This window comes from Dryas octopetala, chromosome 3 (genome assembly GCF_963921425.1).
Source record: "Dryas octopetala chromosome 3, drDryOcto1.1, whole genome shotgun sequence".
Lineage (NCBI taxonomy): Eukaryota > Viridiplantae > Streptophyta > Magnoliopsida > Rosales > Rosaceae > Dryas > Dryas octopetala.
The window spans coordinates 15,146,883-15,164,933 of record NC_141368.1 but is presented as its reverse complement, the minus strand read 5'-3'; the positions used below and the strand labels follow the sequence as shown (position 1 = coordinate 15,164,933).

The window sequence follows — 18,051 nt, the reverse complement described above, 5'->3', positions numbered from 1 at the left end:
CAAACAGTACCATCCGTGTCGTTTACCTTTTGAGTTTTTATTGCACCATGCATATAGCTGGCGGCTAAAAATGTTTCACACTTTCACTTGTTGTAAAGTATGTATGTGCTTACAGTTGTGTGGTTATATATCAAGTTAACAGAGATTTAGGTGATCAAGTTGGGGATAACATCGGTGTATGGACTATATTAATAGCGGGACATGCTGGTTTGTTACCCAACAAGTGGTATTCAAAGAGGACCATCGAAGGTAGAGCAGGCTAGACTCAAGTTGGAGGTAGAGTTGCAACCATGGTCGAGTTGGATGCATTATTAGTAGTGTGCCCACACTGGTTCGTTGCCCATATGCACATGCCCCTTGGTCTTTTATTTTCACTCACAATCTCAAATCTTTTTAATTTTGTTACATTGGATTAAGTAGGACTAGACTTATATTATACAAAATTATTACATCTCAATATTGAACTGCAGTCTAAGTAGGGATGGCAAAATTCCCCGCCCCCGAAAATTCTTGTGGGGACCCGTCCCGATTAAGCGGGTATGGTAATATCATCCCCGTCTCTGCCCCGCCCCGTATACCCGTTTAATAAAAATATTATATTTTAATTTTTGTTGCATATTTTTAAAATTTAATAGTTTTATCTTATGATTTAGTGTTATTGTAATATAATATGATGAATTTTAATATATTTCATCCATTATATTATATATTTATGTTAATTTGGTATGTTATTAATAAAAAAATTATTTAAAAAAAAATAATAGAGGCCCCGAATACCCCCGATGGGAACCCGATTACCCGACAAGGAGGGTATGATATTGGCAAACTTGCCCCGAACCTGCCCCGTTGCCATCCCTAAGTTTAAGGTAACAAATGAAGCAAAACACACCTTAAATGACAAACTAAAAACCCTAAATGAAAAGCGACCAGGTTATGTAAACTCATATGAAACAATTGTAAACTCCTTTTTTCTATTTGAAAGCATATATAAAATTATAGTGGGTTGGGTAGAAGAAAAATTATTGTGTGTGACTGTAATATCATGTGTCATGATACTGGTGTTATCAATCTACTTACATTATAATACATGTACAATAATTAATTTCTAAAACCTTAAATCCTAAAAAATACTCTTAAAATCGTACATGTGTTATAATCTAAGCGAATTGGTAACACCACGTTATCATGTCATGTTGTTTTACAGTCACATACAATAATTTTCTTAAATGTAAGAGATCTCTACTTCAAACTTTAAGTCGGCTAGACACAACCCCAGCCCCCTATGAGCTTCAATCTATATATAGTGTATGACAGGATCCAAATCATATAAAATCATGCAACACAAATATTTAAGTAATAAACAAAGACAAAAAGAACGAAAGATCATATAAATTTAGGCCCCGTTTGGGATTGCGGTGGAGGATCCAAAAGTTGCTGTGGATGACAATTCTCAATCACCTACAGCAGTTTTGGTGTTTGGTAAAAAAATAAAAAACTGTTTTTCCCTACAATTCTCAACTCCCCACAACAAAAACAGAAAGCAGGTTTCTAGGTACTTTTGAAAGCTGCAGTGACTCACAGCAACAATGAATATTTTATGTTATCAATAATACCCTCATTGATTTCTATAATTTTTATTTGTTTATTTTAAATTAAAAAATATGTCCATTGTTAATTATATTTTATATTGTGATAATTAATTATGATATTTTATTTATATGATTAAAATTATAATATACCTAAAAAAATAATAAGCATACTTATTTTGTTGTTCTTAGAAAAATTAATGCTAATACAAATTTGCAGTCAAAAATTTCAAAAAAAAGTAAAAAAACATATTATTTTTACGAAACAAATAAGTGAAATGCACTTTCAGTATCATGTCCATTTTAGTAATTATACACAGTCACAACATTTTTATATTAACATTTACCAAACACTTTGATACTGTTTTTTGCACTCACAGCACTTTTGAAAACATAGTTTACCAAACACTCAACTGCTTTACTTTACAGCTGACTTTACTTCACATCTGTTTTTTCTCATAGCAATAGCAAACTGGCCCTTACTAGGTTCAATAAACTTGGCCACGTACATTCATAAAAGGGTGAGATTGAAAATCCACTGCCAGCAGCCAAATTATAATGAAATATGTCAAGTATATCATAGTTTTTATACTAGTACGTAGATGTCTTTTAGTAAAGAGGTGGTACACATAAATAGTACCAAAACTATGGTAGAAATATTTGTAATTCTCAGCCTCACAAACTCATAACATCGCGGATCCTAAGGCCATCCACAGTGATGAGAGTGAGAGTGAGAGTGAGAGTAAGACATAGCCTGAAAAGTGATTTTTTGTCCTGAGAGTGAGAGTGATATGTGCTGAAACTACAGTGGTGTTGAGAGTAAGAGCTGAGAGTAATGTAATTGTATATAATTAAATTAAGCCTAAGTTAGATTAAGTTATAGTTAAGTTATAATTTATAGCTTAAATATTTATAAAAATTATACCATTAGTTTTATTTTAAAGAGATCTTTAATATAAGGTCAATATTGACTATATTTGGATTTATAATTTTATTACCTAAAATATAAATTCTATATTTTGTCTCCACCAATATCTTTATTTTAATACCTTTATTTCATTTCACCAACATAAAACAAGAAAACAATACCTTTATTTCATTTCACCAACATAAAACAATAAAATTTAAGACAAACACAAACAAATAAAAATAAACATAAACAAATAAAACAAAAAACAAACACAGACAAACACAAAACGACAACCACAAACACAAACACACACAAACATACAATGGTATTGGAGACATCTTCAACATTTCGGCCTTCATTGCCGGCGTTGGCGTCGTGCTTGGCCACTACTTCCTTCTCGCGTCCAAAGGTGCTGGACCAAATCATTCTTCAGTTGCTGGTGGAGTGCTGTTGACCGTATCAACCTAACCCGGGAAAGTCGTTGCTCTAAAAGAATTGGCTGATAACTTTGGCCTCCATCATATGGTTCAGTGTCATACCGTGCCACAGCCCGGGAGATCCTTTCCTGAACGTGGTCAATATTATCGTCCGATTCATCGTCCTCGTTCTCTGACGTTCGTCCTCAATGATCATGTTGTGCAAAATTATGCATGTCTTCATAATATAGCTCAGATCATTGGCTTTCCATCCTCTGGCGGGCTTTTTTAGAATCTCTCATCTAGTCCTTAGAATCCCGAACGCCCTCTCGACATCTTTCCGGTAGGACTCTTGATATCTTGCAAATAGCTGACTTGCCTCTCCTACTGGATTCGTTATTGTTTGTATAAGCGTGGCCCATTTGGGATAGATCCGGTCCACTAGATAATACCCCATTGTGTAGTCATTGCCATTAACCTTATACTTGATCTGATGGTTTCGCATTTGCTCCTCATCATCAAAAAGGTGTGAGCCATCCAATACGTTGATGTCATTGTTGCTCCCTGGAAAACCAAAATTGGCATGCCAAATCCATGTGTCGTACCCGGCAACTGCCTTTAATATCACTATTGGGGTGTGATAATGGCATTGATATGCCTCTTGTTGTCCTACTGGACAATTTTTCTATTCCCAATGCATGCAATCTAGACTACCTAGCATACCTGGGAATCCTCTTTTTTTAGCCTTACGCAATAGCCGTTGGAGATCAGCCACTGTTGGTGTGCGGAGGTATTCCGCTCCGTACACCTCCGGAATAACTCTTATGAACTTTTTGAATGACTCCAGCACTGTGGTTTGGGCAATTTGGAAGCCCTCGTCTGGGGCATCAGCCGAGTACCCAGCGGAGAGCATTCTCATGACCGAAGTCAGCTTTTGCTCTGGCATGCAGCCCCATCTTCTAGCAGCCTCTTGTCTTTGTTGGAAGTAGACATCTTTGTTGCACACATCTTGCATCATCTTTAGGAACACTGATTTCTTCATCTGATAGCGTCGTCGGAACATCTCTTCAGTATATCTTGCTCCAGGGTCGAAATAGTTGCTCATAATAAGACCATGACCTAGTTGTCGGTCTCGAGGGATATATCGTCGTGGTTGGGATGTGCCTTCATGTATTGGCCTTCTTTGACTTCGTTGTGTATGTCGTCGGTAAGCAGCCATGGCACACGCCGTCATATTTGCGAGCTGGTTATCGTACATGCCTAGTTGTGCCTGAAACATTTCTTCATCTGAATCATAATCGTTGGGGGTAGACATCCTGAAGTAGAGTGTAAACGAATTTTCTGCGATTACTAAACAGGGTGAATTGGTGAAGGCACTACATGGTGAAATTTATAGACTAGGTGTGATAATGTAACGAATCAGAATCTTATCATCTTGGACAGTTAAACGAATCAGAATCTTATCATCTTGGAAAGTTAAACGAATCAGAATCTTATCATCTTGGAAAGTTAAACGAATCATAATCTTATCATCAGTCATAATAGGCTATCTTATCATCTTGGAAAAGTAAAGGAATCCGAGACATATTTAATAAAATGGTATTTTATTTTAATTCATAATAAAATGCATACATAAAGTACACGACAAACATAGTTGGAAAAACAATGACACATCAATCATATTGTGAAAAGTCAGTGTTGGGGAAGTACCCTCCCGAGCTTGATGTGCCCTAATTGGTCTCGTTAACAGCACTTGCATTCCACCTCGCCAAAATTTCACGTTGTCGTGCCTCCCAAAACGCTCGTTATTCTCCATGCATGGTGGTGAGGTCCTTGCCCATGACCTCATAATCTTGCTGCTTTTGTTTAAAATCGGTGTGCTCTTTGATCAATCGGTCGCGTGAAGCAACTATGTCCTTCTGCCCTTGGCAAAGAAACTTGATACTATCGGCAAGGTCATCATCGTTAGTATCGACTTGTTTGGCCCTCTTGGAGTTGTTTCTGCCAGTTGGCCTCGGGCGACTACCACTAAGTGGTTGAAAGGCCGGGGCATCCTCATCCGCGCTCAATTGAACCGCTTCAGTTTCGGTATCGGCATCAGTGGGGGTGTCGGTTTGTGCATGTTGTCACTTCACAAAGTGTTGCATCTTAGCAAAACAATGGTGCCAAGCAAAAGGACGGTTTCCCAAGTTTGTTGCTTGGTATCGTGCGTTGGCAAAGCTCACATAGTAATATGAAAACAAATTAATGAATTATAAATGGTACTCAAATATTTAAATTTAATTATCACAAACATTTGAGTTTAACTAGCAAAACTCACCGTATCAATTTGATTTTGCCCGCTAGTGCGTGATCGTTCGGCCGCCAAGATACATTTATGATATTTCGAGGTGGCTTGCCCTATTTTCTTGAAGTGAGCCATGACCGCCTCAATTTTTTGCCCATTCCTCACGGCGAGAGGATATCTCCGAATAAATTGATCGTACACTTTATTCCAAAATTCCATGTTTCTTTGATTGGATCCAATTTCACAATCTTCCGAATTTTCTATCCAAGCTTCAACAAGCGCTACCTCTTTTTCATTGGACCAATTCTTTCTCTTTGCATTTTCCATGATTGGGAAAAAAGAATTTTCTAGGAAAAGTGAGATGATTTGAATAGATTGATAAAATGAATGAATTAAATAGATAGATGTGTGAAAAAATGAGGTGTGAATGCTCAATTTATAAGAAAATTGATGAAATAGCTGTTATAAATTTTTCAGAATTTTTAAATATTTTTTCAAATATTTTTTGTAATTTTTTTGTATTTTTAATTGCATTATAACGGTCAATTAATTGTAGCCGTTGATCTCCAACGGCTACCTTAATCTGAGCCTCCAGACGCTGCCACGTGTTGCTGGCTTAGATTTTTTTTTTAAAATGAAATTGTGCTTTAATGGAGACTGTTGATCAGCAACGGGCGGAAGATCATGGCCGAACGTGTGAAGCAGGCGCGTGTCCAGGCGAGTGGCAGACAGCTGCTGCGGTGAACAGTGGCTTGTTGGCCACTTTTTTCTCTCCCTCCGCATGTACCGAATTGCCCCTGCCTTTTTTCATAATTCCGGACTCACATGTAGCTTTTTGATATGTGCTGAAGCTCTTTATGGTCTTTTCGAATTCGGTGAGGCCCACTTAAATAAAAAACTCACACACTCTCACTCTCAGCCGGACCCTCTTCTAGCTCTCAACTTTCACTCTCACTCACCCTCACTCTCATACCTCCGGCCTACTGTAGACAAATTTAGAGTTTCCTCACACTCTCACTCTCAAGCTCAAGCTCACCATTGTGGAAGGCCTAAGTCTTGCTACACCCAATGCAAGCTCTCAAACTCTTTTCTACTTCACTCTGCTTTGTACCCTTTACAATTTTGCTCTCCATTGAACACTCACTTAGACTTCACTGCTCACATGGCAAGACCCCACATCTAAATAATTGAAGTTAGACTCTGTATTTGAACAAATCAAATAAAGCAAACCAGCTGCAAATTAAAGTGGTTTGTTGAAGCCTGATATGGATGCGTATGAGTATTTGGATTTTGTCTTTGCCTAAAAAGGATTGTGGGGCCTTCTCCCACAGCTGTACATCACTGCTTATCACTCAGCTTTTGTACGGACGAGTTTGATAAATAAGACCTGATAGGATTACTGTGTTTCCAAGAGAACCAAACAGAGACCTCTTGGTCTTTCCAGAGTTCCAAACTCATCATTGGATATAGTTCTCAATTTCTCATATATCACAATTAAAAGACAAAAATGCTTTTTGTTTTGGTGAATAGAAAAGAGTAAACTAATTAAAGCTTTTCCTTTCTGGGACCAGTCCCACCAAAACTCAATTTCATTCTACAAGATGCTAGCTAGCAAACAGTAGTGATTGTTGTCAAACTCAATATGTGCAACAGTGCAAGTATTTAATTTTCTTACCATTAGTTTTTGAGAAAGTTACTAATAATTTTAGGGTTAATTATAGCCATGGTTCCTGAATTTTCTATTTCTCATTTTGGTCTTTTAATTTGTTTTCTAAATTCTAATATTCTCTAACTTTTACATGTTAGTTTCTTAGTACGATCATTTTCGTCTATGTTAAAATTTCCATCTAAAATGCTTCCCTGGCAATTGTACAATATAAATTACCAGAACCGAAAATTTTATTTAGGAAATACAATAAACAATATACACTAAAAATATTTAAAAAACCAAAACTCATCATCTCTCCAGCATATATAGCTCCCCATTTAATGGTGGATCTACCATTAACTTGTGCCACATATTGTTGAGATTATTTACGATCTTCCCAAGCTCGTCCAACAATGGAGCTTTGTACCCCAATAGACCAATTGTCCCTTTACACCTTAACCCTATTTCCCCGACCAATTTCGTTACCACTCTTATAATAGAGAAAAAAACATATACAAATTAATACATATAATCTGTAGAGTTTCGATCTGTTCGGTTATATTCGGATAAAGGTTAAGCGGAGGAAGCTAGCCAAAACTATCTATAGATCTTTTCATTCGATAACACCCATCTAAAGTACAAGATTATATATATATATATAACCCAAGTCTTAATTAAATAGCTCATTTAATAATTTAGTAACAAATAAGGAAAGCTGTATTAGGCAACAAAAGGAATTGTGAGAAGCCAGACATCAATCTACTCCTTGAATATATAGCAACTCGATCGACACGACGACACCCCAATAGATCAAAAGAGGACTTCTTCAACCTCACATCCCGCCACAACCTCTCTCTCTCTCTCTCATCTGATCTCCACTTACCCAGAAAACATATCAAGAGAAGAGTATCTCTTCCTTCATATCTTTACGGCATCGCATGGGCAAGGTGGAGGTCTCTTTATAATAGCTAAAACAAACACACCTCAGGCTAAAAGAGTTGTATAATAATGCTATAAAATACTAACCCACCAACACGTGCCCTATAAATAAATATTACCATCAGCTTATTACTTAATTAATTTAGAGCTTCATTAGTTAGCTCTTCATAGTGATAAGAATGAAAAAATGTGACACAAGGCTCTACGAAGCTTCCTCCAATTATCACACCGTTTAACTAATAGAAGAAAGTTTTGGATTCGAGAAAAACTTACATGTAATAGGTGTATACACCCACTTTCTCACAATTAATGGTTACATAACTAGCATGTAAGGACATATTGTAAGCAAGTGAGTGTATACATCCGTTACATGTAAGTTTTTCTCTTTAGAGTACTCTAATTGATCAAATAAAATACACCGGCCCTAATGAAAAAACAAAAGCCTTAGTAATTCAATAATAATAAACTTATTTTAATTGGCTAATACCTAAATATCCAATTCTACATCACCTCTTACCCAAATAATTAAAACTTTAAGCGTTGAGATTAGTCCAAGCTAGTGGTGAGACTGGATGAGGTAAGGGTTAGGTTTAGGCTAAGTTCAGGGTTCGATTCCCTCAAATGTAACTGGTTAGGATTATGGTAGGTCTAGAATTTGATTCCCTCCAATGTAAAAAAAATAAAAAAATACTAAAACTCCGGTACAAAGTACGTATCTGATGCAGCACGCATGTCTATTGGCTCCAGAGTGACAGGCGCAAATCTGCCCATTAGGGTTCCGAAGTCCGATTTTTATGCACCATACTTTTTCGGAAAGGGAACGACTAGGCAAATCCAAGTCACAACCATAAGTACTGAGCGAAGATGGATTTTGGCCAAATAAGGCCGTTTGCTAGGCCAAAATTGCGTTTAAAGTTTTTCTGCAGTTTCTTTGTATTTTTAATTGTTTTTTTTATTATTTTTAATATTTATTTTGGTTGTTAAATATACCATTTATGGCTCTTAGGGAGTTATTAAGGCTGTATGATATTTAGACGTTTTCAGGAGATATAATGGGCAATTAATCTGATTAAAGAAAATTTGAAGTTTCTTTCGAAACCTTTCTATCAACTTGGAACTCGTTTGGATCAACAAGGTTATAGGCCCTTTGTTCTTGGTATTCTCAATCTAGAGAATCAACAAGTCTAAGGTTTGTGTGTGTGTTGTGATTCATCATCTACGTTGCGTCAGTATCACTCAGCTAGTGGGTCCCACTTAGTAAAAGAAAATTCTCTTTTTCATTTCTTCCAAAAATTCAGGTCACCACAGTATTGAATTTGAAATGAAAGGTAAAAACATAATTTCATTTCAAACATAAATTAAATTTCAAAAAATGTAAATGACAAAGTTTCAAACTTAAATTAGAACATTGAACAATGAATTTTTATATTAATGTCGAAAGCTCTATATATATACTGACAATTTTTGCCCTAAGAAAAGGTCACATACACTATACATGACAATTTTTTACGAAAATTCGGACGAAATACAACAAAAGGACAACATTAATGTGCATGAGTAAAGATGGAGGACCACATTAAGTGAAAATGCACATTAATGACCAAATTGATATTTAAGTGAAAGTTGAGGAACTATTTGTGATAAAAAAGCCTTATAAATATATATTATACATGTGCTTTTCTTATATAAACATTTAAAAAATTCATAAACCAACATAAACGCCCCACTTTATTGTTAAGGTAAAGTAAATTATTTCTTTTTGTGGAAATAAAAAAAAAATCACATTTTTACTTCATATCTAATTTTGGAAAAATTATTGAGTATAACCGATATACTGATACGTGGTGTAACCAATCTAACATGTAAAAAAATTGTTAGACGACATATTTATATTTCTAAGATATAACATTAATAACATCCAACTATATTATATCACATAAATTGGTTATACAAGTGATTGTGTATCATTTACAAAATAATTTCTCTTTATTGTCCTCCACCAAAAAAGATTTCCGGGTCCAAGCCCAACTTAACAAATGTCAACCCCAACCCAGAATACAAACCCAGACGGCCCAGAATCGACTCACAACCCGGGCCATCTTTTCTAATCGAAATTGGAGAAAAACAAAAATTAAATCGGCTTGAAGCCTTGAAGCCTTGAATTTAAACATCCCATTTTCCTTTTCCTAGAAAATTTTAATGAGCAGGAAAATATGTTAGGGCTCACTGCTCTCTCACACCCTCCAATCCCACCTCCTCTAACTTCAACCTCAAGACCTCTACCCATCAATTTCTCCTCCTCTCCACTCCTCAAAACCGGATCCCGAATCCCAAGAAGACCCGAAAGATTCGTACTACTTGCGAGCAACAACAATGGGTTGAACCCGGATTTGAAGGAGAGGGAAGAAGTGAAAGACAGAGAAGAACAAGGAATTGGGTCCGACGGCGGCGATGATTTGAGGAAGAATCAAGGGCCCGTATTCGGGAACATCAGATGGGGCGATCTGCTACTGGACCCGGATCCGAACAACATCTTGGCCGTCGGATTGACGGGGCTGCTGACGTGGGCGAGCGTGCAGGTGCTGTGGCAGCTGGTGATCATCGCATTGGCTATACTCGTTGCTGCTGTTAAGTATTCCTTCATTGCTGCTGTTCTTCTTTTCATTCTCATTACGCTTCTCTAATAGTGGCTGTGGACTCTTCTAACGCTTTGACTCAACTTTTTGGGAAAGAAAATTATTTCGGGTTTTTTTTTTTTTTTTTTTAAATGTCAATTAACAGGTATAGAAATATAGAATAGATAAGGTGATTTTTCTCCCAATTTGTATGTCTGAAATTTAGATATTTGTAATTCATACATTTTTGGTATAGTATCATGTAAATGCAATTTGTGCTGTTAGAGGGAGAGAGAGATGCAAATTTGTACTGTAATGATTTCGCAATTTGGCACGAGTAATATTAAAGGACCATATGTGTTGGTTCAAGAAATTTTAAATATTTTGACCCAAAAAAAAATAATTTCTAAACATACCCACCTGGCCACCTAATTGCTCTTTACACCTTCCAATTTGAAAATCTCCAACTTACCCTTTAATAAAACTAAAATTAAAAATTGAAAAAAAAAAACCCAAAATAACCAGCAATCAATTCACTCCCTCCTCACCGCTCTCAGCCACATTGTCACCGGGGCACCACCAGTGCCGCAACCCCAAAAAAAAAAAAATTTGGGTGTGAACAGTTTGCGTGAATAATGCACAGTAAACAATAACGGTCTTTTAAAATTTAGCCCTAGCTAAACTTTTGGGCTAGCTGGTTTTGAGCTTAAGAATCTTTTTTATTTTGGCTTTCTAGGTAAAAAACCCAAAAAAATCACTAAGCTGTAATCACTATATATCCCTACATTTTAGATTGACTTGAGTTAAAAGAGCAGGACTTAATTTCTTGCTGAGAATTGTGAAATTAAAGTTGCCCACAAGATGTTCGAGGAGCCAAGAATCCTCAATTTGTTCATTTGTTGGCTTAGATGCTTGGAAGAGGAAAATAACTTACAAAGTTTTGCCAACTTGCGGTTTCCATAATATGGTCTACGCTGTTTTATATTTTCTAAGTTGAGATTCATGTTCAACAAGTGAATTTACAAGCAATGGCACATGTTCACCTACAAAGAAGAATGAAAAAACAAATAAAGAAAAAAAAAAAAAAAGGAAAAGAAAAGAAAAGTGAACACTTATCAAATTGTGATTTGCTTGTGAGGGATGGCTGGAATACAAACATATTTTATAAACGATCTATACCGAGACAAATTTGATGTATATTTGTAAACCAATAGCTTCTCTTCCTATAAATCCCAAGGAGGATTAAATATCCTCAAGAGGCCATGCCTGACATAACTCATTCATTTGGCACAATGGGTTAACTGTTCACTGTGGTCAAACATTTTCATCTCAACACAATAAGTACTGCAATATTATATATCATCTAATCATACAAAAATAAGCTCATCTTTCAAATCATATCCAAGAAACTTTTATTCAACTTCAACAACTCTTAAGGCTTTTTCCTATAACCGAAGTTGGGAGGGATGAGCAATTTGTCAATTACCACAAGGTAGCATAGCAACATATCAACTTTTACTCAATTTTGCAGTCTCATCAGCAGCTGAAAGGGAGTGAGAAAATTACTTTCACAACAATTTTCTATATAAGAATCATCAGAAAAAGGTAATCTCATTGAGAAACCTTTATGTTAAGTAAAATCAACTACTAAATAAAACACACACTCTAGGTAAAACAAAGAGAAACAAAAGGCTTGGTTGTTAATTCCAACTGTTTAACTAAAAAATTTTAGTTTGAATATATAAGAAATTACTCAACAGAAGGGCCAAGAATAAATCAAATACATAAACCAAATTGATAAAACTGCAAAATAACAAGACCAAAATAAACCAACGGACTGAACTGTACCATAGACCAAACTTGTACCTCTGAGTCTATCAATATTGCTTAGCATATACCTGATGCCTACCACTATTTCTTGAAAGACAGCATACACATGTTAAGACATATTCTTATGCATCCATGCTTCTCCTGCCACATGGATAAACATGAGCATTTCAAAACACTAGCCAAAGAAACTCATGACTCTATATCCACATAACCTGCTTAATTAACAGAATTGCAAATCATCTACCTAAAGATTTTATTTGCGGAAGAGCAACCACCAGAGGATAAAAGATTTCTACTTTCAATAACTTATCTATGAAAAAAATAAAAACAAGTGTGACCAAACCGAAGTCATCCAACAGCACCCAAGGCACATTAGCCTTCATAGCATTATAAGCCATTGCCTGATTCCAGAGACTTCTCAGTAAGGCACAAACAAAAGAAAGAAAAAAAAAAAAGAGAGAAGAATTACTTCATTCCTAAATGAGCTTTGAGTAGTCTTAACATTACAATGATTCTAGAAAACAAAATTTTTACTAGTAAACAATGAATTTATTTTGCAAAAGGCTCCACCCTGAATCATTGCATAGACAAATTAACTTGTCAAACTTTCTGTTTCCTCTACGCACAATATACCTCTCTTGAAATTTAACACCGAATACATCACCTTAGTTCATTTTGTTAGGTCAGTCAGTTCCCCTAATACCCAATCAACAATATTTATCAAGAAAAAGGCCAGGTCACCTTACCTGCTACCCTAAGGTGGGCCGATAAATTGCATTTCATTTCAAAAGCCACCAATTTGCTATGTTTTCTGTAAATATTAGATATTGAAAATCCAGAAACTTCGAGTCAGTGGGTGCCCTCTTTCTCAAAATCAATAGAATTAAACTCCTCTGGATAATTCAATAAGAATTTCCAATTCTAGTGCCCTTGAGACTAGAAGCCCTTTGGCCTTTCCATTGTTTCAAAAGTACCTTCTGCAAAAAGTTTACCATCTACCATTTTCCTCCTCTATTGTTTTAACAAGCTACTGAGTTACTACAACAGATTTCTAGAGATGGTGATGGAAGTATCACAATTCTAAGATGGCCAGAGTAGACATCCTTTAGACATTGCGGCCAACATCTAAGCATGTAAAGTGCCCAAATCCTTAGATTTCAGGGTAACTGATACCATGATGGCCAAACCCCAATTTCCTCTTACAAGAATAAGAATTAACAAGGAAAGTGCTTATACTTAAGCAAACTAACATAAAATTAGACGGGCAATGCATGGTCAAACTTAAAAGACATAGTCTTGCAAAAAAGAGAGCAATGCTCAATTAAGATGTATGACTATCAACATTCAAAGAAACCCCATTACACTAGCCAAGAGGCCGAAGCTCTTCCACAACCCATATTGGCATCTTTGACATCTTCAACTCTCTGCCCCTTATAGCCCATACTTCTATTCCTCTAAATTAGAAATTAAAGATTTATTGTTTGGTAAAGAATTATCAAGATTTTCATTCCCAATTAATCATTTCGTCATTTCTCAACATTGAATTCTCTTCCACAGCACTAGTGTTTCGAATTCATATGAAACCCATTTCAGAAAAAGAAAATGCCAGGTAAACATATTGTAACTACCAAGACATATTGTATAATTTCACCCATATTAGCATCTTTTACATCTTCAAATCTCTGCCCCTCACAGCCCAAACTTCTCCTACTCTGAACTAGTTTCTAAGAATTATCAAGATTTCCATTTCCCAATAAGCATTTTGCAATTTCCTCAGCATCAAATTCTCTTCAATAGCACCAGTATTTCGAATTCACAAGAAACCCATTTCAAGAAAAGAGACTGCCCAATAAATATTCGTAAGCACTGCAAAAAGAATAAGAAAATAATGGACATAAAGCACCCAATACGCACCGTTTCGGCAACTACCAAGACGCCTTCTTGACGCCATTGAGCATGCCCTTGGACGCCAGCGCACGGAAGACGATACGGGACATTCGGAAGGTCTCGTAGACGGCGCGTCCGCGGCCGGAAAAGATGCAGCGATTGCGGAGGCGCGTGAAGGAGCTATTTCGGGGCAGCTTGGAGAGCTTGTAGCGGTTCTCCTCGCGGAGCTCTCCAGGGAGGCTGGGGTCCTTGCAGAGGGCCTTGTAGAGGTTTCGCCGGAGCTCGAATTTCTGCGCCAGTAACCGGCGGTGGTGGTCTCGGATGTTGACGTTTTCCTCGGACACCGACATGGTGTTTCGGGTCGAAACCACACTCTCTCAGACTTTGGGGGTCGTAGGTTTTTGAGTTTTGAGTTTTGAGTGATATTCCTCTTCTATTTTCTTATGGTCCTGTACTCCTGTCCATTTTTCCAAATAAAAATTTCCCAAAAAAATGCTCAATTGTTTTTTTCCAAAAAAAAAAAAAATGATAAAAGTTTTTTGATATTTTTCTTTTACAGCAATAAAGGAAATTTTAAAATTGATCGCACGAAAAAACAACCACAACCTCATTTACCAAAATTAAAAGCTGAAAGCCTGAAACGACTGAAAGTCTGAAAGAGAGACCACTAGTGCAAATTCCAAAATCTAAATGGAGTTTAAAGAGAAACCGGGAAAAGTTAAACCATCAGCCAAAAAATTTGTTTCACATATAATTTCTCGAAAAAGTTATTATGAAAAGCTCCAAACTAGACATCAACACAAATATACAATTAGAAGAAAATTTTTCTTTGAAAGCAAAATCGGTAGAAAGAAAAAAAAAAGTCGTGCATTATGTATTATTTGTGCATTAATTACGATTTAGTAGTATTTTTTTAGATCCGTTAACTTTATGTACTAAAATTTCAATATTTTTTTCATTTTAACTACAAAAAATTTATGTCATTTCACTTTAAATATTATATTTATGTTGAAGTACCAACTTTAAAATACATGATTCTACTCAACACTTTTCAAGCACTTGAAAAATTAATATTTTTTGTTGGTTTACAAACTCAACTGTGATTGTGCAATGGTAACAACTTTTTTACTAAGCCACAACCACAACTTAGTTCATTTGTTGTTTTTTTAGTGTTGAGAGGCTTAAGTTTTAATGTTTAGTCTCTAGTGTAAGACATCATTCCTCAAGCCTAAATCAAAAGTCTTAAACTTTTATAAATTTTGAATTGTTATAAATTTCATACATTCATAACTGTGACTGCATGACAATCAAAACTGTAACCGTCTAGCGACCACATCTATATACCAAACTAGAAAAAAAAAAAAAAAAACCAACGGAAGATTACCGAGCGCTCCACACTTTTTCCGAGCTATTAGTGTCAAAAAATTCACATTTCATATAGATTTGTGACTTAATTCAAAATGTCTTGCTCTAAGTTAAAGCTAAACTAAAAAAAATTAATATCTTACTATTTTGCTGAAAAATATTGACATTTAGTATTTAATCATAATTTTTCTATATTTTTTTTTTACAATGTTAAAGATGTTTCAAATTCGAATATGTACTTTCCCAAGTAAAACAAAGCAAATAAATAATTATGATAGTGTAATATGGAAATGCATTGACTACTAATTAAGTTGTGCTAGTTATATATCTTTTGATCACAGGGTGGGCCTTAAGTTATGTAAATGATAGTGAATGCACCAGGAGCCATGGCGTACGTACACAATATATCTTATGGAAAAATGTCACGTTTCAAACATTATATAACAAGTAATTTACATTGAGACTCAAATGGGTTGAATATATCCTCCTCAAGCTCTGGCTGAGAAAACCATGTTAGCTCAACATTAGAACATATTGGATTTAAATTGTCTTCCCTAAACCCACATGGCCACATGCATCTCTTGCGGGCACAAATAAGGCTTGGGAGGCATTTCAGTAAGCTTTTAACATCTCCTTCCAACAATATTTCTTTGACTTTGTTCATTGAAAAGAGTAAGCTATTCTGGACATATATATCCAACCCACCCACTATATCTGATATAGATATCAAAACAATTAGCTGCTTAGGAGAAATTAATAATGGGCTGGACCCGCTTGAACCAGTTCAATCCATAGAGGACTATGTTATTTGAGAGCCAACTCTGTATTCCAATTAATTATACCCCAAAAGTTCGAACTATCACCAAATATATATTTATATAATTGAGAAGACGATGTTCGTTATTTAAAATTACATTGAAATTCAAATTGTTTAAATCCTGATCATCACCTAGCTGACAGAGTACATGTTAGCTCCACGTTAGAACATGCTGGATTCAAATTATCTTGAGCATCACAGACAGGAATCTCTTGTGGGCACAAATAAGGCTTCGGAGGAATTTCTAGGCCATCAACATCTCCTTCGAGCATCTCTATGACTTTGTTCATTGAAGGACGATCACTTGGCTTCAATTGAATACACCATAAGGCAGTTACAACCATCTTTTTCACTATTTTTCTTTCCTCCTCTGTACCATCACCTATCTGCAAATCCTTTCCCTCATTGTATTGGTCGTACACCCATGAGGGGAAGTAGATTTGGCTTGAATGCTCTACCAATGCATTTAAATTCTTTCTTTTGCTTGCCATTTCCATCAGCAACATTCCAAAACTATACACATCAGCTTTGTATGAGACGCCACCAATATTTTTATAGAACAACTCTGGAGCCATATATCCCATTGTTCCTCTTGCTGCCGTTAAAGAGACAATGCTATTATCTGTTGGATATAATTTTGCAAGCCCAAAGTCAGAAATCTTTGGGACGAAATTTTCATCAAGAAGAATGTTATGAGGCTTGATATCAAAATGCAGAATTTGCATGTCACAACCTTCATGTAAATATTCAATCCCTTGAGCCACTCCAAGAGAAATCTCATACAGTTGCTTGCAACTTAAGAGGATACTTCCTTCCTTTGAGTAAATGTATTTATCAAGAGACCCATTAGGCATGAAGTCATATACTAGAGCACGTTTTGATCCCTCGACACAATAGCCAATGAGTTGCACCACATTAACATGGTTAATTCTCCCGATTGTAGCTACCTCACTCATGAAGTCTTGGCCATTAGCTTTGGGCTTGCTCAACATCTTAATTGCTCCAAAACGGCCACTGCGTAATTTTCCTTTAAATACAGAGCCATAGCCTCCTTCACCCAACTTATCCTTGAATCTATTTGACATCTTCTTAATGTTTGAATAATTATACCGTATCGGCTTCAAGTTATTATCACCATGAAGAAAGTCTTCAATGGTGCTATACATTGAAAAGTGTCTTCTTCGCCATTTATAGATCAAAAGCGCCATCACAAATGGGCCTCCAATTATAAATTTCAGTCCTGTATAGGAACATCACCAAAATAATCATGAGTAAATAAATTTGTTTCTTGCTCCTGCTTTAAACATTTTGTTTGTTTGAACTATGCCTTGGATCAAATCACATGCTTTAGTAGGTATCAAATTAGTTTAATAAATTAAAATTGGGTAATATATTGCTTGCTAGCTAGCTATTAGTATGGGGTTATTATCTTTCTCTTGTTTCCAATGTGATCTATTGTTTTTCACGTCGAATAAGAGAAATATGTGCCAAAAACATAAACACAAGTTCCAACTAATAATGCTACAGTCAACTAATGTTCACCACAAGCATGATCATGTCAGTATCTTAGGTTCAGCATGGATCTAAATTTAAATAAATAAACATTATTCTGTGAAAAAGGAAAAAAAAAAGTTTAAAAAAAAAAAAGAAAATTCAATACTAGTACAAATTAACTACTAATAGAATTTGTGAGAAAAACCATATCTTAATAAGTTGGTGTAAAGGACAGAATGACAGATGCATCTTCCACA

At 35.7% G+C, this 18,051-nt stretch overlaps 2 protein-coding genes and 2 pseudogenes across 4 annotated transcripts; 1 reads left to right on the top strand and 3 right to left on the bottom strand.

The window, feature by feature from the left end:
- Window positions 1–3,210: 3,210 nt before the first annotated feature.
- LOC147291275 (uncharacterized) lies at window positions 3,211–4,227 on the bottom strand. Its single transcript, XM_086235907.1, has 2 exons — window positions 3,636–4,227; window positions 3,211–3,476 (listed from the first exon to the last, which is right to left on the bottom strand). Exons 1-2 carry the CDS (start codon window positions 4,225–4,227, stop codon window positions 3,211–3,213), a joined length of 858 nt encoding a protein of 285 aa, XP_086092033.1.
- A 5,580-nt stretch (window positions 4,228–9,807) lies between these two features.
- On the top strand, window positions 9,808–10,525 carry LOC147291274 (uncharacterized). Its single transcript, XM_086238373.1, has one exon. It carries the CDS (start codon window positions 10,000–10,002, stop codon window positions 10,468–10,470), a length of 471 nt encoding a protein of 156 aa, XP_086094499.1. The 5' UTR covers window positions 9,808–9,999; the 3' UTR covers window positions 10,471–10,525.
- Window positions 10,526–11,702: 1,177 nt separating this feature from the next.
- Window positions 11,703–14,536, bottom strand: LOC147291273 (small ribosomal subunit protein uS14m pseudogene; annotated as a pseudogene). Of its 2 annotated transcripts, none has more exons than XR_015121296.1 (2): window positions 14,146–14,536; window positions 11,703–11,944 (listed from the first exon to the last, which is right to left on the bottom strand). The product of XR_015121296.1 is annotated as a small ribosomal subunit protein uS14m pseudogene, transcript variant X1 (transcript). The 2 variants fall into 2 exon arrangements; XR_015121297.1 differs by lacking the exon at window positions 11,703–11,944 and adding an exon at window positions 11,951–12,372.
- Window positions 14,537–16,340: 1,804 nt separating this feature from the next.
- Window positions 16,341–18,013, bottom strand: LOC147291272 (rust resistance kinase Lr10 pseudogene; annotated as a pseudogene).
- Between the last annotated feature and the right edge of the window lie 38 nt (window positions 18,014–18,051).